Below are 18,397 nucleotides of genomic sequence, written 5' to 3'. Positions count from 1 at the left end.
GAAAAGTGCAGAGAGAGAGAGAGAGAGAGGGCGGGAGTTAGGGATTTAGGAAGTTGGGAGTTGGGGGAGAAGGGGGTTCAGATTTGGAATTTTTCAATAAAGTCTCTCAAACCTTCCATTTTGTATAAATTATTTCCTCACATCATTGAAATTGCTGCTAAGTTCCCGAGTGATTTTACTTATCATCCTCTTCCAAAGTATGGTCCAACTCTTAATTTTCCCATAAAATATTAATTTATTTATTACTGCTTTATACTATGCGGATGTATTCAATGTTATAATTCCGTGAGTTTACTATCAAATATTTAACAGCTTGATCATCGTACCATCGCATTTTTTTTTCTTGGTTTCTTATCGATTCTTCTCTTTTCCCTTCAGCCCAACAAAAAGGTTCAACTAATTTCCTCCATAAAATTTATCTTTTATCCCATCCTTGGGAAAAATGTGTCCAGGCCCCAAAAGCAGAAAGTTCATGTGACCCGCCCCCTTGTATTTTGCCCCATGTGATTCAGCCCTAAATACACATTGTATTTGTGTTAAGGCCCCAAAGTACCAGATCCTGAGAAAAACCCAACAAAAGTTACAAATTTACCCTTTTATTTGATTGAGCTTGGTAACTGCGCCCATCCCTTTAACCCCATCCCATCTCCCCCTCTCTCTCTCTCTCTCTCTCTCTCTCTCTCTCTCTCTCTCTCTCTCTCTCTCTCTCTCCACTCTATCTCTCAGCTTCTCCTTCTCTCTCACTTCCGTCATGGCCGCTGAAAATGATCAGACTGAGGAAGTCGTGGAAGGCGAAGGCGAGGACGGTGGTCATGGAGTCGGAGGTCGGGGAGTCATCTTAGAAACAGCTCGTGAACGCGGGTTCAACAACAAACACGGAACATGGTCCGGGGACCCGCGAGCTGACGGAGCCTGGGGCTTTGGTCTGATGCATCGTTGTTCTCCCCTTTCTAGGTTACGGAATATCTTTACCCAAATCAATGTCTTAATCAAGATAGTGCTCTTGTTTTCTTGTAATTTATGAAGGGAATCGATATTGGATTTTTGTAGTTTTTCTCTTTCATTTAATTGAAATGAGATCTCCTTGGATTCTTGAACAGCAGTTTGGGTTTTTCTTTAATGCCTTTTTCTTGTGTGATTTGGTGATTGACAGAGTTTTGTATAAGAGATTAACAGCAGAAATTCAAAAGCTCACATTGAATCTTCAGACATATCGACATTTAGCTAAAAATTGAAGATAATGTGATTAAAAGTCGACTAAAGAATCTAAGAACCTGTGAATTTGAAAGGGGGGTCAAGGAAAATTAGAACTATAAATGTTAGTTCTAAGGGCTGTTATGTTAGTTCTAAGGGCTGGAATGTTAGTTCTAATGGCTAGAACTAACAAAGAGCCCAATGTTAGTTCTAAGGTGGTATAAATTAGAACAAACTTGGTTAAAATTTTAGAACTAACTTGTTATAAAATAGAACTAACTTGGTATAAATGAGATATAACATGGTATAAATTAGGTTTATAACGTGGTTTAAATTAGAACTAACATAAATTAGATATAACGTGGTATAAATTAGATATAACGTGTAATAAAATAGAACTAACAAGCCATCACACGCTACAGACTTGAACTAACACTGTGCAGAATAGAACTAACACTGTGCAGATTAGAACTAACACTCTACAGAATAGAACTAACACTGTGCAGATTAGAACTAACACTCTACAGAATAGAACTAACACTGTGCAGATTAGAACTAACACTCTACAGAATAGAACTAACACTGTGCAGATTAGAACTAACACTCTACAGAATAGAACTAACACTGTGCAGATTAGAACTAACACTCTACAGAATAGAACTAACACTGTGCAGATTAGAACTAACACTCTACAGAATAGAACTAACACTGTGCAGATTAGAACTAACACTCTACAGAATAGAACTAACACTGTGCAGATTAGAACTAACACTCTACAGAATAGAACTAACACTGTGCAGATTAGAACTAACACTCTACAGAATAGAACTAACACTGTGCAGATTAGAACTAACACTGTGCAGATTAGAACTAACACTCTACAGAATAGAACTAACACTGTGCAGATTAGAACTAACACTCTACAGAATAGAACTAACATGTTATAATTTTGAAATAGCTTGTTATAAAATAGAAATAACTTCGTTAAATTAGAACTAACCTTTAATGGCTATATTGTTTGTTCTAATAGCTATTATGTCAGTTCTAATCAATGCACTGTTAGCTCTAATGGTTATATTGTTAGTTCTTTTAGTTCTAATTGATTCTAACAGCAAGCAATTGTCGTTTTTGCTTTTTAGCTTTTGCTATTATCTGTTGATACTTCTATTATTTGTGCAGTTTGAAATCAAAAAGTGTAGACTGTGGCCCGTCGGCGTTGTTGACCACAAGTGTTCCAGATAAGAATCCCAATGACAATCCTTCCGGAGATGATGTCATGACGATTGATGACATGATTAGCAGATCAGAGAGGATTCCTGCTTGGTGGCACACAGCTTTAACCGGTGAGGGACAACGATTTGAAAGTGCGAAGGAGTTAAGATTGGCCTTGCTATACTACTCCATGGCAAAAAAATTCGAATACGAGTTTGGGAAGAATGAACCGAAGCGTATTCGAGTGTTTTGTCGGTTTAAGGCAGCAAAAAATTGTCCGTGGATGTTATTTGCCTCTCCACCGAAAAATGATAATAGACTTGAAATCAAAAGGTTTGTGGACAATCACAGTTGTGGGCAGCATGGCAATAATGCTGGTCAATCTAGAGCCTCAAGGCGATTCATTGCTACCCAATTACAACCCACGTTAAAGGTTCGACCGGATATACGGCCTATTGACGTTCAAAAGGAGTTTCTAAGCTCGTATGGGATTAGGGTCGATTATAGTAAGATTTGGTGGGGTAAAGAAAGAGCACAAGAGAAATTATATGGTGATGCCCATGAGTCCTACGATCAATTACGATGGTAAATAGAAGATGATATATAACAAAATGAGGGGATTAGGGTCGATTATACTAATTTTTCAATGTTGGTACTAACGCTTAATCTTCAATTTTCTAGGTATGTAGAAGAGGTCAAGAAGACAAACCCAGGTAGCTATATTCATGTTGAACAAAATGAGGGGAGGTTTACAAGGTTATTCATATGCTACGCCGCCTGCATAAATGGTTTTTTATACGGCTGTAGACCACTCTTATTTTTGGATGGTACCTTTCTTAAAGATCGATTCAAAGGCATACTCCTAAGCGCCGTAGCATATGATGGAAATCAGGGGATATTTCCATTGGCGTATTGTATATGCGATCAGGAAAATAATGTTAACTGGAAGTGGTTCTTACAAGGTTAGTTCTATCCCTAGCCATGTTAGTTCTGTTGCAGGTTATGATAATTCTAGCTCATTCATTGCTAACTCTAATTCGTGTATGGTAACCACAACTCTTTGTAGGTTTGTGGTCTATTCTCTATGAAAGGCCAGATCCATACAACCCTCCACACAAGCTAGTGATAATTTCAGATGCGGATAAGGGGATCAGAGAAGCAGTTAGAGAATTTTTTCCAGATTCTATACACTCTCGATGTGTGTTGCATCTAGTTGAGAACTTCAGGACAAAGTTGAAGGATTTGGGATTCAAATCAAAAGATACTCAGATCTTGGGTAATCTATTGCAATCTGCCTGTTACAAATATACTAGAGCAGAATGGAACGATTACATGGACGACATTAGACTGGTTGACGAAAGAGCTTACAATATTGTGATGAACTACGCTCCAGAAAACTGGGCCAATGCGTTTTTCCCTGGAGTTAGGTAAGTTATAAGCTATTTCATTACATGACTATTATAAGCCGCTTGACGAATTCCCTATTATGTTTCAGATATGGTCACGTTACATCAAATGTTGCAGAGTCATTCAACAAATGGATACATGAGGCTAGGCTACTACGGATACTTCAACTGGTAGAGCACATACGTAAACAGATTATGGTTCGTATGAATGAGCGACGAACCATGGCTGAAAGTTGGAATCAATTTCTTTGCCCCAAAGCTGAACTTGCTCTCAAAGAGAACATGGAAAATGGTCGTCCATTGGAGGTTCGTCAGTCCCACACAGGATTATTTGAGGTACAATCCCATAGATCTTGTCAAGTGGATCTAGACAATAAAACATGCACTTGCCGTGGGTGGGATGTAACCCGTGTCCCTTGCAAACATGCATGCGCATCCATTATGTTTATGAAAAGGGATGTCTACCAGTTCTGTGACTGGTTTATGACGGTTGAAGCCTTTAAAAAGAGCTACGAGCCAATCCTCTACCCTATCCCTGACTTTGAGAAGCGCATCGTGCCAAGGGATGAGATACAGATCCTACCTCCACTTACAACAAAAAGGAAAGGGAGAAATAAAACCAGGCGTATCAACAACAGAACTGTTTACACGCGGCCAGTAAAATGTTCTCGATGTCATATGGAAGGTCATAACCGTAAAACATGTAATGAATCTATAGCTGACTAAGTGTTTGATATGTTGAAGTGTTTTCGTCCCAGTATGCAACAAATATTTTGTTTTTTTCCGATTGAATGTTTACTCTTTGTTAATCGGGAACTAACATCAGCTTACACTAGATAAAAAGTTGTAAGTAACAAAACAACTATCATATTAGGCCTAACACGCTTAAAAGAATAGAACTAACATCTCAGTTATTCGATGCGCTCGAGGGGCTAGGAGTAACAAGCCAAAGAATAGAACTAACTTGGTATCAGATAGTACTAACATGTGCAGAAGCAGAACTGACTTGGATCGGAACAGATTACAGAATAGAACTAACACTCTACAGGATAGCACTAACACTCTACAGACTTGAACTAATACTGTGCAGAATAGAACTAACACTCTACAGATTAGAACTAACACTGTGCAGATTAGAACTAACACTCTACAGAATAGAACTAACACTGTGCAGATTAGAACTAACACTCTACAGAACGGAACTAACACTGTGCAGAATAGAACTAACACTCTACAGATTAGAACTAACACTGTGCAGATTAGAACTAACACTCTACAGAATAGAACTAACACTGTGCAGATTAGAACTAACACTCTACAGAATAGAACTAACACTGTGCAGATTAGAACTAACACTCTACAGAATAGAACTAACACTGTGCAGATTAGAACTAACACTCTACAGAATAGAACTAACACTGTGCAGATTAGAACTAACACTCTACAGAATAGAACTAACACTGTGCAGATTAGAACTAACACTCTACAGAATAGAACTAACACTGTGCAGATTAGAACTAACACTCTACAGAATAGAACTAACACTGTGCAGATTAGAACTAACACTCTACAGAATAGAACTAACACTGTGCAGATTAGAACTAACACTCTACAGAATAGAACTAACACTGTGCAGATTAGAACTAACACTCTACAGAATAGAACTAACACTGTGCAGATTAGAACTAACACTCTACAGAATAGAACTAACACTGTGCAGATTAGAACTAACACTCTACAGAATAGAACTAACACTGTGCAGATTAGAACTAACACTCTACAGAATAGAACTAACACTGTGCAGATTAGAACTAACACTCTACAGAATAGAACTAACACTGTGCAGATTAGAACTAACACGCTACAGAATAGATCTAACATGGTATAGATTAGAACTAACACGCTCCAGAATAGAATTAACATTGTATAATTTAGAGATAGCTTGTTATAAAATAGAACTAACTTGTATAAATTAGAACTAACTTGGCATAAATTAGAACTAACGTGGCATAAAATTAGAACTAACATGGTATAAAATTAGAACTAACTTGTTATAAAATAGAACTAACTTTGTATAAATTAGAACTAATGTGGTTAGTTCTAATTTTTACCAGCTCGTGTTAGTTTTAATTTATTTAATGTGTTAGTTCTAGTGTTAGTTCTAACAGATATCGTGTTAGTTGTAATTTATTTAAGTCATTAGTTCTACGTAATTGTTGGGTCTAAACGCCATGTTAGTTCTATTTAATGATGTGTTAGTTCTAGCTTCTCTAGTGTTAGTTCTAACTGGTATCGTGTTAGTTCTAATTTATTTAAGTCGTTAGTTCCAGCGTAATTGTTAGGTCTAAATGTCATATTACTTCTACTTGATGATGTGTTAGTTCTAGCTTCTCCAGTATCAATTCTAACAGGTATCGTGTCAGTCCTAACAGGAGCTCAATTAGAACTAATATAGCCACTAGAACTAACGCTTATATTAGAACCAACACTAGCTGGAAGTAGAACTAACATTAAATAAGTCAGAACTAAATTAGAACTAACATAGAACAACATAAAATAAGTTAGAACAAACATTAAATAACTTAGAACTAACATTAGAACTAACATGAATTAGAACTAAATTAGAACTAACATAAAATAAGTTAGAACTAACATTAAATAACTTAGAACTAACATTAAATAACTTAGAACTAACATGAGTTATTGCTCATGATAGAGTTCAAAAAAGGGCGGGAAATTTCCCTCTATTTTTTCCATCAGATTGCATTAATGGGCGTGACTTTCCATGTAGTTTGGGGACCAGACGTCTAGGGAAGATAAGTGGAAGGGTAATTTCGGGTTTTTTTTCAAAATACAATCTCTTTTTTTATACTGCTGACGTGGAGGGGCCTTAAAATATTAAATGGTACTTTTTGGGGCTGAATCACATGGGGCAAAATACAAGGGGGCGGGTCACATGAACATTCTGCTTTTGGGGCCTGGACACATTTTTCCCTTTATCCTTTTCTAGAATCGGTAAATCAAATTTTGAATTGTAGTAAATAAAAGGGAAGTAAAAAAAACACTATCACATTTACCCGTTAAATATTTGATTGTTGGATCATGAATTTATCACATCGAACAAATACAAACAGTGTAAAGGGATAATAAGTGAATTTATATTTTAGAGATGAAGTTGAGTATTAGACAATATTTTAAGAGGGGGTTAGTCATTTTCTCTTGCTTTGAAGCACTATATTAGAACTGGGGATCTAATAGAAATTTCAGTTATTAGAGGAATACCCGTGTCGATGATTTTTGTTAATGTTAAAGACTCGAGGGACTAATAGCAGAAAACCCCTAGATTCTAGGGGGGAGTCGAGATATCTCACGGGGCCGGAGGCACGGGTGAAGGGTGAGATCTCGTGAGCTGGGATTAGACGTCCAATAAAGAGCCGTGGGACTTGGGGCCTGTGATCTAGGGAATTGACTGTGGGACCCTCTGTCAGTGTAGTGGGTTTTCCAGGGTATTTTGTACTTTTGGTAAGAGCTCTGCTAAGGGACTGTTTGGTTGGTACCTAAAATTAAAGAAAAGTAAATAACACCCGGAAATTATTAAAAGTTAATTTTTATCTAATTTTATCTTAAAAAAATTACATACGCATCTAATAATATGGTGACAACTCATCTAATCACATCTTTTTCTTTCTTACTTACTTTTAAGAATAAACCAAACACAAAAAATGAGTCATATTATCCATCTCATCTCATCTCTTCTTTAAAAATGAGTCACATCATCCTAAGTTTTTTTAATAGCACTTATATACCCTTAAGTTTTTAAAACTTACAAGTACATATTCTCGCTTTTTTTAGTGGAATATCCTCACTTGTTTCAGCAGCACTTATAACTCTGAAGTTTTTAAAACATGTGCTTAAAATATCTTAGAGTTTTAAATGCTGTAAAATTTTTAAAATTTGCACATCAATACTCTTTATTATGCATACTTGAGGATATTTAAAAGTTTAGGTTATATAAGTGCTTCAAAAAAAGTGAAAGTATGCGAGTGCAAGTTTAAAAAACTTTGAGCTATATAAGTGTTAGTCAAAAATTAGTGAGGGTATATAAGTACAACACAAGGGAAACTATAGGGTATTAAAGTGCCACGAAGCCATTTAGTTATTACAAATATCTGCTGGACCTAAAGGTTAGAGCTAAGAAAAAAAGAAGGAAAGAATTAGGATTTTCTTCATAGATGGATTTCTTCAAGATCGAATGACAAATGAGAGGGTTAAACTAAATTGGTTAAACTAAATTTATCCAAACTCAATTATAATTTAGGTCAGAAGTGGATTGTTCATTATTGCTCTCCTGCTGTCATTTCCCAAGGAGGGTACAAAACTAATTTATGTGCAGCATATTGTGCCTTTTACTTACACAAGTGATTATGTGAAGCTTTGATTGGAATTCCTTTTGCTTTCCAAAATGGATTTCAATCATAATCACCTAATACCGATGAGAGATTGGTGGATATATTCACTTTATTTTGTATTTTTAAAATTTTCTTTTCCCTAAGAAGGCGTACCAAAAGTTTGGTGTCCATAATCTAAAATAATTAATAGCCTCTATGAAAGTAACCACAAGTTAACCGTATCATAGGATGGAATGAAAGCATAGGCTGATATATATAAAAAATATAAAATATATATCGAGGAGAGTAAAACATACAAAAACAACAAAGATTTCCACTTAATACAAGGAAAAATTTTATAGGACAATAATAAAACCAACAATGCTTCGTAGATTGGAATATTGGACAATTACAAAAAGATATGTAAAAAAAATGAGTATAGTAGAAATGAGAATGTTGTAATGGTCTTGTAGGTATACACTAAAAGATAATATAGAAAATAAGTACATCCATAGTAAAATATAGGTTTCTCCTATTTAGGATAAGCTGAAAGAGAATAGATTAAGGTAGTTTTGATTATATACAAAGGAGTCCTCTTAGTATATCAGTTAGAAAAAAATGATAAAATTATAGTTAATGGAGTAAAGAGATCTAGAGGCAGACCTAAAAAAACTTGGTAGAAACAATTAAGAATGATATGATTATGATTCACTTAGCAATAGAGGTGACCCGTATTAGAACAAAATAGGATAATATAATTCATGTAGTCAATCCCATATATGTGGAATAAAAGACTTTGTTGTTGTTATTGTTATTTAAAAAACATGGGATTGACAAAAGGACAGTCTTATTATCGTCACCATTGATAACCGAATTGTGAAATTGCAAATATTTCATTGCGGTGAATAAAGTATTTTTGGGAGGAGAGTGGATATATTGCAATCATTGGTACAAGCAACTTCTGATGGTTCATGAAACATAATTTTATTATTTTATGGTACCAAAGCGAACAAGCTCTTGATTTTGTAAAGCAAGTTTCTTTCATTTGACGATAAAATCTTGAGAAGGTGTAGGATAATGTACATCACTTTTCCTTTCCGAAATGATCTCAATCATGATTATTCATAATTACCTAAACTGCTTCTTCTTTGTTCTTTTAACTTCTTTCATGGCTTTTTCTTACCGCTTCCTCTTTGCTAGGGGAATGCACCAAATTTGCACTCCTAGTCTCCTATAGGGAAAAAAGGGTTTTTTTTTAATAATATTAGCCACCCACATCTTTCGCATTTTGATATTAGTCCCCCAGATCTTATAAATTGTCTTGAAATTAGTCTCTTTAGTTAGAAACAAGTTGAAAAGATTTGGGGGACTAATTTAAAAACACTTAAAAGGTTTTGGCAGACTAATTTCAAAATGTGAAGATGAAGAGTTGGGAGAACTAACATCAAAATACTTAAAGATTTGGGGGACCAATATCAAAATAAAGTCGACGTGGGGGCTAATATGAAAAAAAAACTCAATAAAAATACAAGTAAACAAGACAAAATCCTGAAATCGTTGGTGATCGCAGGACAGTGAATTTTTTCCGAACCAACAGTAATGTTTTCAATACAATATAATGGTAATTATGGCTGAACCCTGTTCAGTTCAAATGAGAGTATCACAGTAGAAGTGCCAAACTACAAACGGAGATATAATCTTGGAATATCATAAACCTTGCATCAGTCCAATAATGATCTGTCCGTACAAAATGTGTCTGATATATCTCCTAGATGTTAAAGCGTTTGTTCGTAAAAGATACATAAATTAAGTGATATACGTAACAAACAATTTAAAATCAGAATTGCAAGATGTACCTACTTATTATGCAACCAAAGAAAAACAATTGATGCGTGATATTTCCAACTTCCATCTCTCGTCTTTATAATAAATACCCCTTACTGCCAATTTGATGAGATATAACAAGGAAAAAAAAACAAAAAACAAAAAAAAAAATCCTATAGAGCACCCGCGGTAAGTCATATATACAGGAAGGAGATTACAACACATATCTTTCTATTGATTCTAAAGTAGTACAATTAGTATATAACTATAACGCTTGATTCTAAATTAGTACAATTTAGTATATAGCTATAACTGCAGTCAACATTGTATCCCCCAATCACCAATATGATCAAACTATTGTCAATCAACATACATGATAATGTACCTAATATATCAGTGTCAATCAACATGCATGATAAGATATACGTACAAGCTACAGGAACAGCAAATGTTAACAACATTGTAAATGTCCACATTGCAGTTGATATAGCAACAACAATGAGAAGTCCTAACCAAAAATACAACACAGTACCTTTAAAAGTATCGAAACCCTCATCTCAGACTGCATATTCTACGAAATTCTGCAAGAAGCAAACCCAAGGAATGAAATATCGCGCTAATTAGACTTTGATGCCGCGATATATGTTTACGATCAATATGTCCAACATGTCCACATTTACGTTTTGGCGTAAGTAATTGACAGCAATCACGGATATCCACAATTTAAGAAACGATGTACGCTTGTTCAATGAATGTTGAGCATATTCTGTAAAACAAATTAACTAAAAGTCGGCTAACGCAAGTTTGCCCACCTGTAAACAGCTTCGAACGAAAGATTATTAATGCAAGGGGATCTTACAAAAGCAAGCACCTTGCGATTCGTAACGCATATAGTACAAACTTCATACCCATATCACAACGGGATCCTTTTCTATCTTATTTCTATGCCCATGAAAATGAGCACTTAAGAGGAGAAGCCCAAAATCTTTCCCGACAGAAAAACCTGAAATCTCTCCAGAACAAGAAAAGTAAGCCGTTTTAAACTAACTCTTAAGAGCACTGTGAACCTGAGAATGAAGTCGAAAGATGCTTCAAACTGGAGACATCGAAACGCTCCATGAACCTTTGATCGGAAACCCTAGCCTTTGCAGCAGCAAAACGCTGGTATTCATCGAATACTGAAGAAAGACACCACTTCTGTAATTTTCTTAAACATCCAACCAAACAACCGGTTCGATGCTGATGAAATTTCATATTCTTGGGTCAGTACTAAATTTAAAGTTTAATTTATGTGAGACATTAAGAGACAATATACAATGTCCCAGTCCATTGCAATAGTGTTAAACCAACGAGATGTCAATTGATTGATTAATAAACTTAAATGATTTGTGCATTGACCCAGAGGTTGACATTTCTATAGTGCACCATTAATGCAATAGACCAGGACTACTGAATTCGTTCTTTGAGCTTTAAAGATTTACCTTTCCTCTTTTGCAGTGAATAAGCAGAGGGTGGTTACGAACATCTGCATCAGAAACAAGTTCTTAGATCTAGGATACTATGCAGGGAACCGTGTTAATTCTAACTATTAAGGAAATAACAAATTGAGCTTATGTATAAATAATAATACCAAGGACAACTTTAAGAGCCTCGCGAATTGTATCTTCTGGGATGTTGACAAAAGGTTCCTGCAAGGATGTTGGCTTTCAGTTAACTGGCAAATGGAAAATGAGAAATAGAATTGAGCATACACCAAAATATAATGTTAAGAAACTGTAACCTTGACCTAAATTTACGAATAATAAGCAAAGCCTAACTCCACATGTAGAACTAGCATTGCGATATAACCTATGAGAGAAAATACTCAATGTAGTAACTATGCCAATTTAAGTGACATGGAGGCCCAAAACATTTAGATACCGCTGCAAGTCTCCCTGAGATTCTGAATAAGAGTTCATCTGATGCAGCAACACCAGGGTGTTTGAGAAATGTTGCCATTATAAATCTTTCAGCTTTTGGGCTAATAGTATAACATTTTTTCAATGATCAAGTACAACAACAAAATTTTGAATGGCTAGATAATAAACCTTAAGAAACCGCAGCTTCTCATACCATAAAGCTACTGAAACAGTAAGTAATTCTTTTCTCAATCAATAGAAGACTAACGGAATCGTCTTATTTTGGCTGTGATTTCTATGCTGAACATAATCTCTGCAAGTTGACATTGTTTACCTATAACTATTACATAACTCTCTGAACAGTGAAGAATATTTAACCCTATAGCTAAAGTACACCAAAAGGTTAAAGGAAAGATGATGCCAATCAAAATGGCATCTAAAAGCAATATATCTGAGAACAAGAATTTGGATGGTTTCAGCCCCTTTTCCAGCAAATCCTCAATTAGCCACTAGTTGTATAATAAACAGAACCAAAATTGACTAATGAAAGACAAGCAATTTATGGACGGCTTTGTGATAAAATGGGCCCCAGAATCCAGTTGCTGTGTCGCAATCGTCTGTTGACAATATCCACGGCAATTCAATGCACCAACCGGCTTTAATAGAAGGGCAGACATGCCATTATCATCATTAATTCAGCATGAAACATATTCACATATCACATTTACTGTCTAATATATTTTGGATTAAGCAGCCTAAATCCCCAAATTGTTTAATGGCGATCAGAATTTTATGATAGAACATTGTGATCAACTTGCCAGAATTTGTGACATCTCGCAACTTTTTTATGGGCAATCAAATTAAGCCTACTGCCTACAAACTAACCGAAATAAGAAAAAGAAACAAAAATAGAAAAGCGGGTGAATGATTAGAGGCCTTATTATCCATCACCTAGATGGAACAAATCCTACCAATACTAGAATTATTTATGGGGATCAACATTTTGGCCTAATATCGGACATTTTTCCCATTGGAATAATAACTTTTAAGGGGCGTCCTTACTTCTGGATCCTGCTTCAGAATTATGAATTAACTACGATTTTCTGCAGAATGAAAAATTGTCTCAAACGAAAGCAAAGCCCACAAACAACAAACTTCCTACAGACATGCAAGGACAAAAAGCTTTACAAACATCCAGAAATTGAAGGTGCATGCCATATTCATCATAGGTTCAAAGGGAAAAAAATGGTGCAAATAAATTGCAATTTAACTCCGAAACCAACTCTCAAATCCTTATCGCTCCATATAAATATCAACTCCAATAAGCATAACTAAAAATAAAGAAGCTTAATCTAATCTTCCCAAATCAAACAATTAAAAAACAACCTTATTCCTAGAATTCCAAATAAAGGATATTAAACCTAACCAAACTAATCCCAAGAAGGTCCAAATCAACCAAGTAACCAAAGTTCAAATGCTAGCTAAGGGTTCAGATATTTCCTCCTTATTTTTGGGACACTATAAACGTTGTGGCTGATTTAATCACTACGTGTTGCCTTAAGTTGCACTAGGAAGACAACAACAAACTGATTCTCTATACAGAGCTTTTTCAACCCTCTCGTTTAATGCTGTGTGCATTCAAAGCTTGCATTCTTACAAAAAGTTCTCAAATTTCATTCAACACTAGATAACTTCACAATATGTTGCAAATGCAGCATATCAACAGTTTATATACATACCATTCAATCACTCCACTTTAACATACATTCCATACTCTGTCCATGTTTCCGTCTTATGTTTAATCTCGAAAAGAACCAATATAGTTCATCCAACCAATATATTTCCACCACCTTCAGTTTACGTATCAAATTCAACTTTTCAAATAATATGTGCACCAGCCCATTAAGTACCACATTCAAATAATTATTCCAATGTCTATGTTACATATCAAAAGCCATTTATTTGATACTAAAACAGAAACTGGAATACTTGGAGGTTCATATCAACATCTCTCAAATGACGGCCACGAGTAGTGGATGAATCTCAAAGGAGGCACTCTAAGTTGTAGCATGTTGTTAAGTCTAAAATTGATGACTAGTTGATGAATGCTCCTTGCAATTTACTAATTGACATAACCTATCCAACCATGTGACGAAACAATATAAGTGTGTTCCACTGTGTTATGCTGTCGCAAAAATGTAGAGATAGAATGCAATTTCCTTGAAAATTCCACCACTTTGCACTCCAGCAGGGTTCTTTCCAAATCCGGGTTAGATTAAGGATTTTTTTCCCAAAATTCTATGAGATGCTGATCCACTGCTACTAGTACTAAACATAAGAATCTTTTTTCCCCTTGAATCCATTTTTTCCCTTTAAGTTCTCCTTAAATCCATAAGAATCATTGGTCTCAAGTCTGGAATAGAAAAGACAAAATTAAACAGAAAAATTGTTAATCGCCAGACTGGAATTCAGTGTAATCCTATTTTGCGTCCATTGGATTTAAGCCGTGACATGCTCTACATGTCACCTCACTTGGTTGTCCGGTCATGTATGTATTAATATCTATTTGTAAACATATAATAGCTGAAAGCCATCTTTTTTTTAATTCATTGTATTCTATCCTCATTTGTTCCCTTGTCTACATTGATATCACAAACATGTGCTTGCTTTTCTACATTAGACCTTCTTTATGATTCTTAGCTACAATAAGGATAATTTAAATCGTAAGTTCATATGTATGTTTTCACAATTCCCGTAGACATATTTTTTACTTAAAGACTATTAAATCCTAATCCTATGTATGAGATCATAGCGAATTCGCAAATGCTAGTCACAGCATAGTAAATGTAACTAGGAGAACATCGAGAAACAAAAAAAGATCGAGGTAACTAGTGAGCTTCAATGAGATTCAGCGATAAAAGATACATAAAGTTAAAAAGTTTTAGGTCTCATTTAAAATGATTCATTAGAAATTCGAAATTCACAACTGCCATAAACAACATTATTCTCTATAAAGAAAACAATGATATATAAAACATTCATGTGTTCGCTTACCTTGAGCAATAAAAGTAAGAGACATGCATGATCCAACAACATTCCATTGAATTCGAGGACTAGCATTAACAAAAGCAAGCCAAAATCTAACCCAAAAACAGAACAATTCCACATAAAAACACACCCATAGGATTAAAAACGAATAACGATTACCTTGCACCCGTCAATCCCAAACTGAAACAGCCTAATCCCATTTGCCCTCAAGAACTCGTTATTCGCCTCCGGGTACGGCTCCGGGCAAAGGCACCTACAATCAAAAACCCACAATAAAAACTCAATCAAAATCTCAACTTTTTTAATCCTACAACAAAAGAAATCACCAAAAACACCCACAAAATCGAGCGCAGCCTCAAGCTCTGCAAGAAACTGAAGTTAGCAGTGTCAGGGAACCCCGAGCGAAAAATCCCATTATCAACCATCGCAAAATTCAATGGAGGTACGAAGAGCTCCTCCCCATCTCTAGAGGTGGCGGTAAGCTCACCGCCGAGAGAAGGGTAACAAGATTTATCAATGACCACATCGTCGTCGTCGTCATCACTCTCGATCTCGCGCCTTTTCTCATTACCCATGTCGAGTTTCATCGTATATCCTCGAAATTCTGAGGATTTTAGAATCCACAGAGAGAGAGAGAGAGGGGTAATTAAAGGGAACAGGGGTTAACTCGAGAGAGAGAATAATGAATCAACATTCTGGGAATATTCGGTTGCCTATTTTTGGAGCTATTTGTTTATTAAAGGAAAGCGGTTGCGTCTCTCTGTCGTCTTTTGGTTTCGTTTTGGCGTTTAAACAAACAGCTCGTGTGCGTTCAAAAGAACCGACCCTTCGCTAATTGGGCGACTGAGTAATGGGATTAGAGTTAATTGTAGTTTAAATAAAGTATCAGAGAGAGATGGAGAAATTTGGGTTCTACTTACATTTTTTGAACACTGGTTGATTGAACGTGGACTTCTTTAGCCATGCGCCACTAGTCTCCTATTAAGTTTATTATCATGAGCGTTGCTACAGGGACATAAAATATGATATATATCCCTTCTATTGCATAATGAGCTGGCATGATCAACTCATTATGCAATAGGGAGTGGACAGCTCACGTGTCCTCTTATTTGATCCCATATTTTGGGTCCTTAAGATATTTTTCTATTATCATTGTCATGTAAATAAAAATATCTTTTTGGAGTTGAATGTAATTCGAGATTTGTTACAGATAGACAACTCTATCCCTTATTTTCTCACCGTCTGCTCTTAGCTAATTAGGTGAAAAATAATGAGGTTAGAGTTAATGGTACTTTTGTTTTTTAGGATAAAAGTATTTGAGAAGAGATAATTGCTGTTGAGTCAAAATTCCTAGGTTTGAAAGTTGAAGAATCTGATGTTTCCTTCGGGACGGGTGGGGTGATAATAAACAAAGAAATCCGGTTGCTTCTTGGAAGAAGATTTCTCTAGAAAGTGCAGAATGTGGATACGTGAGGTTGAATTTCGTTGCTTTTATGCTTAGACCGGTACAGCTAGAGAAGCACATATATTTCTTCAATTAAAAAATAGATTATTTAGTAATTTTAAATTATTTTGGTTAAATAGTAATTTATAAAAATCATGAAATCGGGATATATATATATATATTATATATATATATATATATATATAATATATATAATATATATATATATATATATATATATATATATATATAATATATATAATATATATATGAAATTCTTAGGTCAACTTAAGTGAACCATCCACCTACTTTCTTATTTATTGATGTTGCCTAGTGATCCATGTTGTCTAGTGAACCATCCACCTACTTTCTTATTCATTGATTCCTAGTTATCATCAATGGATAGAAAATTTAGTGGATGGTCCACTTAAGTTGACATAAAAATCTCTCACTCTCTCTCTCTCTCTCTCTCTCTCTCCTCGTGAGCTGCCAGGTGTATGACATGTGAGCCCCCACACCGAGGTGACTAATAGGGGCCCCACATGTCATGGACCTATCAGCTCACGGGGAGAAGAAGCTCTTCTCCATTTTTCTGTATATATATATATATAATATATATATATAATAACACCGTTTGTAATCGAATTCAAAACCGTGGGAGCCATATTAGAGCATCCTTACTGTCTAAATTACCCACAAGGAGTGAAAGGGATATAGTTAAATGCTATATATATATATATATATATATATATATATATATATATATATATATATATATATAAATATAATATATATATATATATATATATATATATATATATATATATATATATATATATAATAACACCGTTTGTAATCGAATTCAAAACTGTGGGAGCCATATTAGAGCATCCTTACTGTCTAAATTAACCCAGCAAGGAGTGAAAGGGTATATAGTTAAATGCTAAGTTTCGAACTCAAATTAGAGATTACTGATTAATATAAATCAGAGATTACTAAACTGGAATAGGTAAATAATTTACTTAATATGTGCTATAAAAAAATCATTCCTTTGGTTAGATAGCAGGTTCCTAATATGTTTCATAATTTGTTTTAGTAACATGTTATTGAGATTCCTAATCTGTTTTGGTAACAGGATTTCTAATCTGTTTTGATAACATGTTATTAGGATTTTTAATCTATTTTGTTTTTGATTTTAGAATTCCTAATATGTTTTTGGTTTTAGGATTTCTATATATATGGAACGGTTTAGAAGAGATTATATCAGAGAAAATTAAAGAGAGAAAAGAGAGTTTTTTGAGCACATTGAGAGGGAGATACTGTGAGGGAGTTGAGATCTTTGGTTAGGGTTATATGTGAGAGTTTGTGTGAGTTGTAATCCGTTGTATTTCTCTTCCATATAGTAAAATCTCCTTACCTCTCCCCGTGGACGTAGGCAATTTGTTGAACCACGTAAATTATCTGTGTTTGTGGTTTGATTTGTGTCGTATTTTTGGTGATTGCACTCGTATTTGGTTTAGTTCTCTTTTCTCATCGCTCGCTGACTCGTTTAGTTTGCGAGCACGCTTTTGCACGGCACGCAACAATTGGTATCAGAGCTCCAGATTTAAGATCTAAGGTTTTGGCATTGGTGGGCGATGATTCATTGTGAAAACTTGGTTCTTGAAGTTCTAGGCTTCGGTGAAGATAGCATTGTTGAGTCGCCGTTGGAGATCTCCCTTTCCTCGTGTGGTTAAGAGATCGTGTTGGAATTCTATCTAGGGTTCAGTTGGGTAATTTCTCAATTTCTATCAAAGTTTGAATATTTCTTTGCAATTTGGAGTGGTTTGCAATGGGAGAAGAAGTTAGTAAAAGCAGTAAGACGATGACGAGTACAATTCAGGTTGGATTTCAAAACACTAAGATTAGTATGGTGAAGTATGACGGCAAAATTAATTTTAGTTTATGGATGAGTGACGTACAGGACACTCTTAGTGCTCAAAA

At 35.1% G+C, this 18,397-nt stretch overlaps 2 protein-coding genes across 2 annotated transcripts; one reads left to right on the top strand and one right to left on the bottom strand.

The window, feature by feature from the left end:
- On the top strand, window positions 2,158-4,597 carry LOC109841071. The gene is made up of 4 exons (XM_020409933.1): window positions 2,158-2,991; window positions 3,088-3,368; window positions 3,473-3,833; window positions 3,902-4,597. Exons 1-4 carry the CDS (start codon window positions 2,471-2,473, stop codon window positions 4,536-4,538), a joined length of 1,800 nt encoding a protein of 599 aa, XP_020265522.1. The 5' UTR covers window positions 2,158-2,470; the 3' UTR covers window positions 4,539-4,597.
- LOC109841069 (probable tyrosine-protein phosphatase At1g05000) lies at window positions 10,721-15,726 on the bottom strand. Its single transcript, XM_020409932.1, has 5 exons — window positions 15,310-15,726; window positions 15,130-15,223; window positions 11,655-11,712; window positions 11,506-11,549; window positions 10,721-11,263 (listed from the first exon to the last, which is right to left on the bottom strand). Exons 1-5 carry the CDS (start codon window positions 15,555-15,557, stop codon window positions 11,075-11,077), a joined length of 633 nt encoding a protein of 210 aa, XP_020265521.1. The 5' UTR covers window positions 15,558-15,726; the 3' UTR covers window positions 10,721-11,074.

This window comes from Asparagus officinalis, chromosome 5, assembly GCF_001876935.1.
Source record: "Asparagus officinalis chromosome 5, Aspof.V1, whole genome shotgun sequence".
Classification (NCBI taxonomy): Eukaryota; Viridiplantae; Streptophyta; class Magnoliopsida; order Asparagales; family Asparagaceae; genus Asparagus; species Asparagus officinalis.
This window is presented reverse-complemented; position numbering and strand designations above follow the sequence as displayed.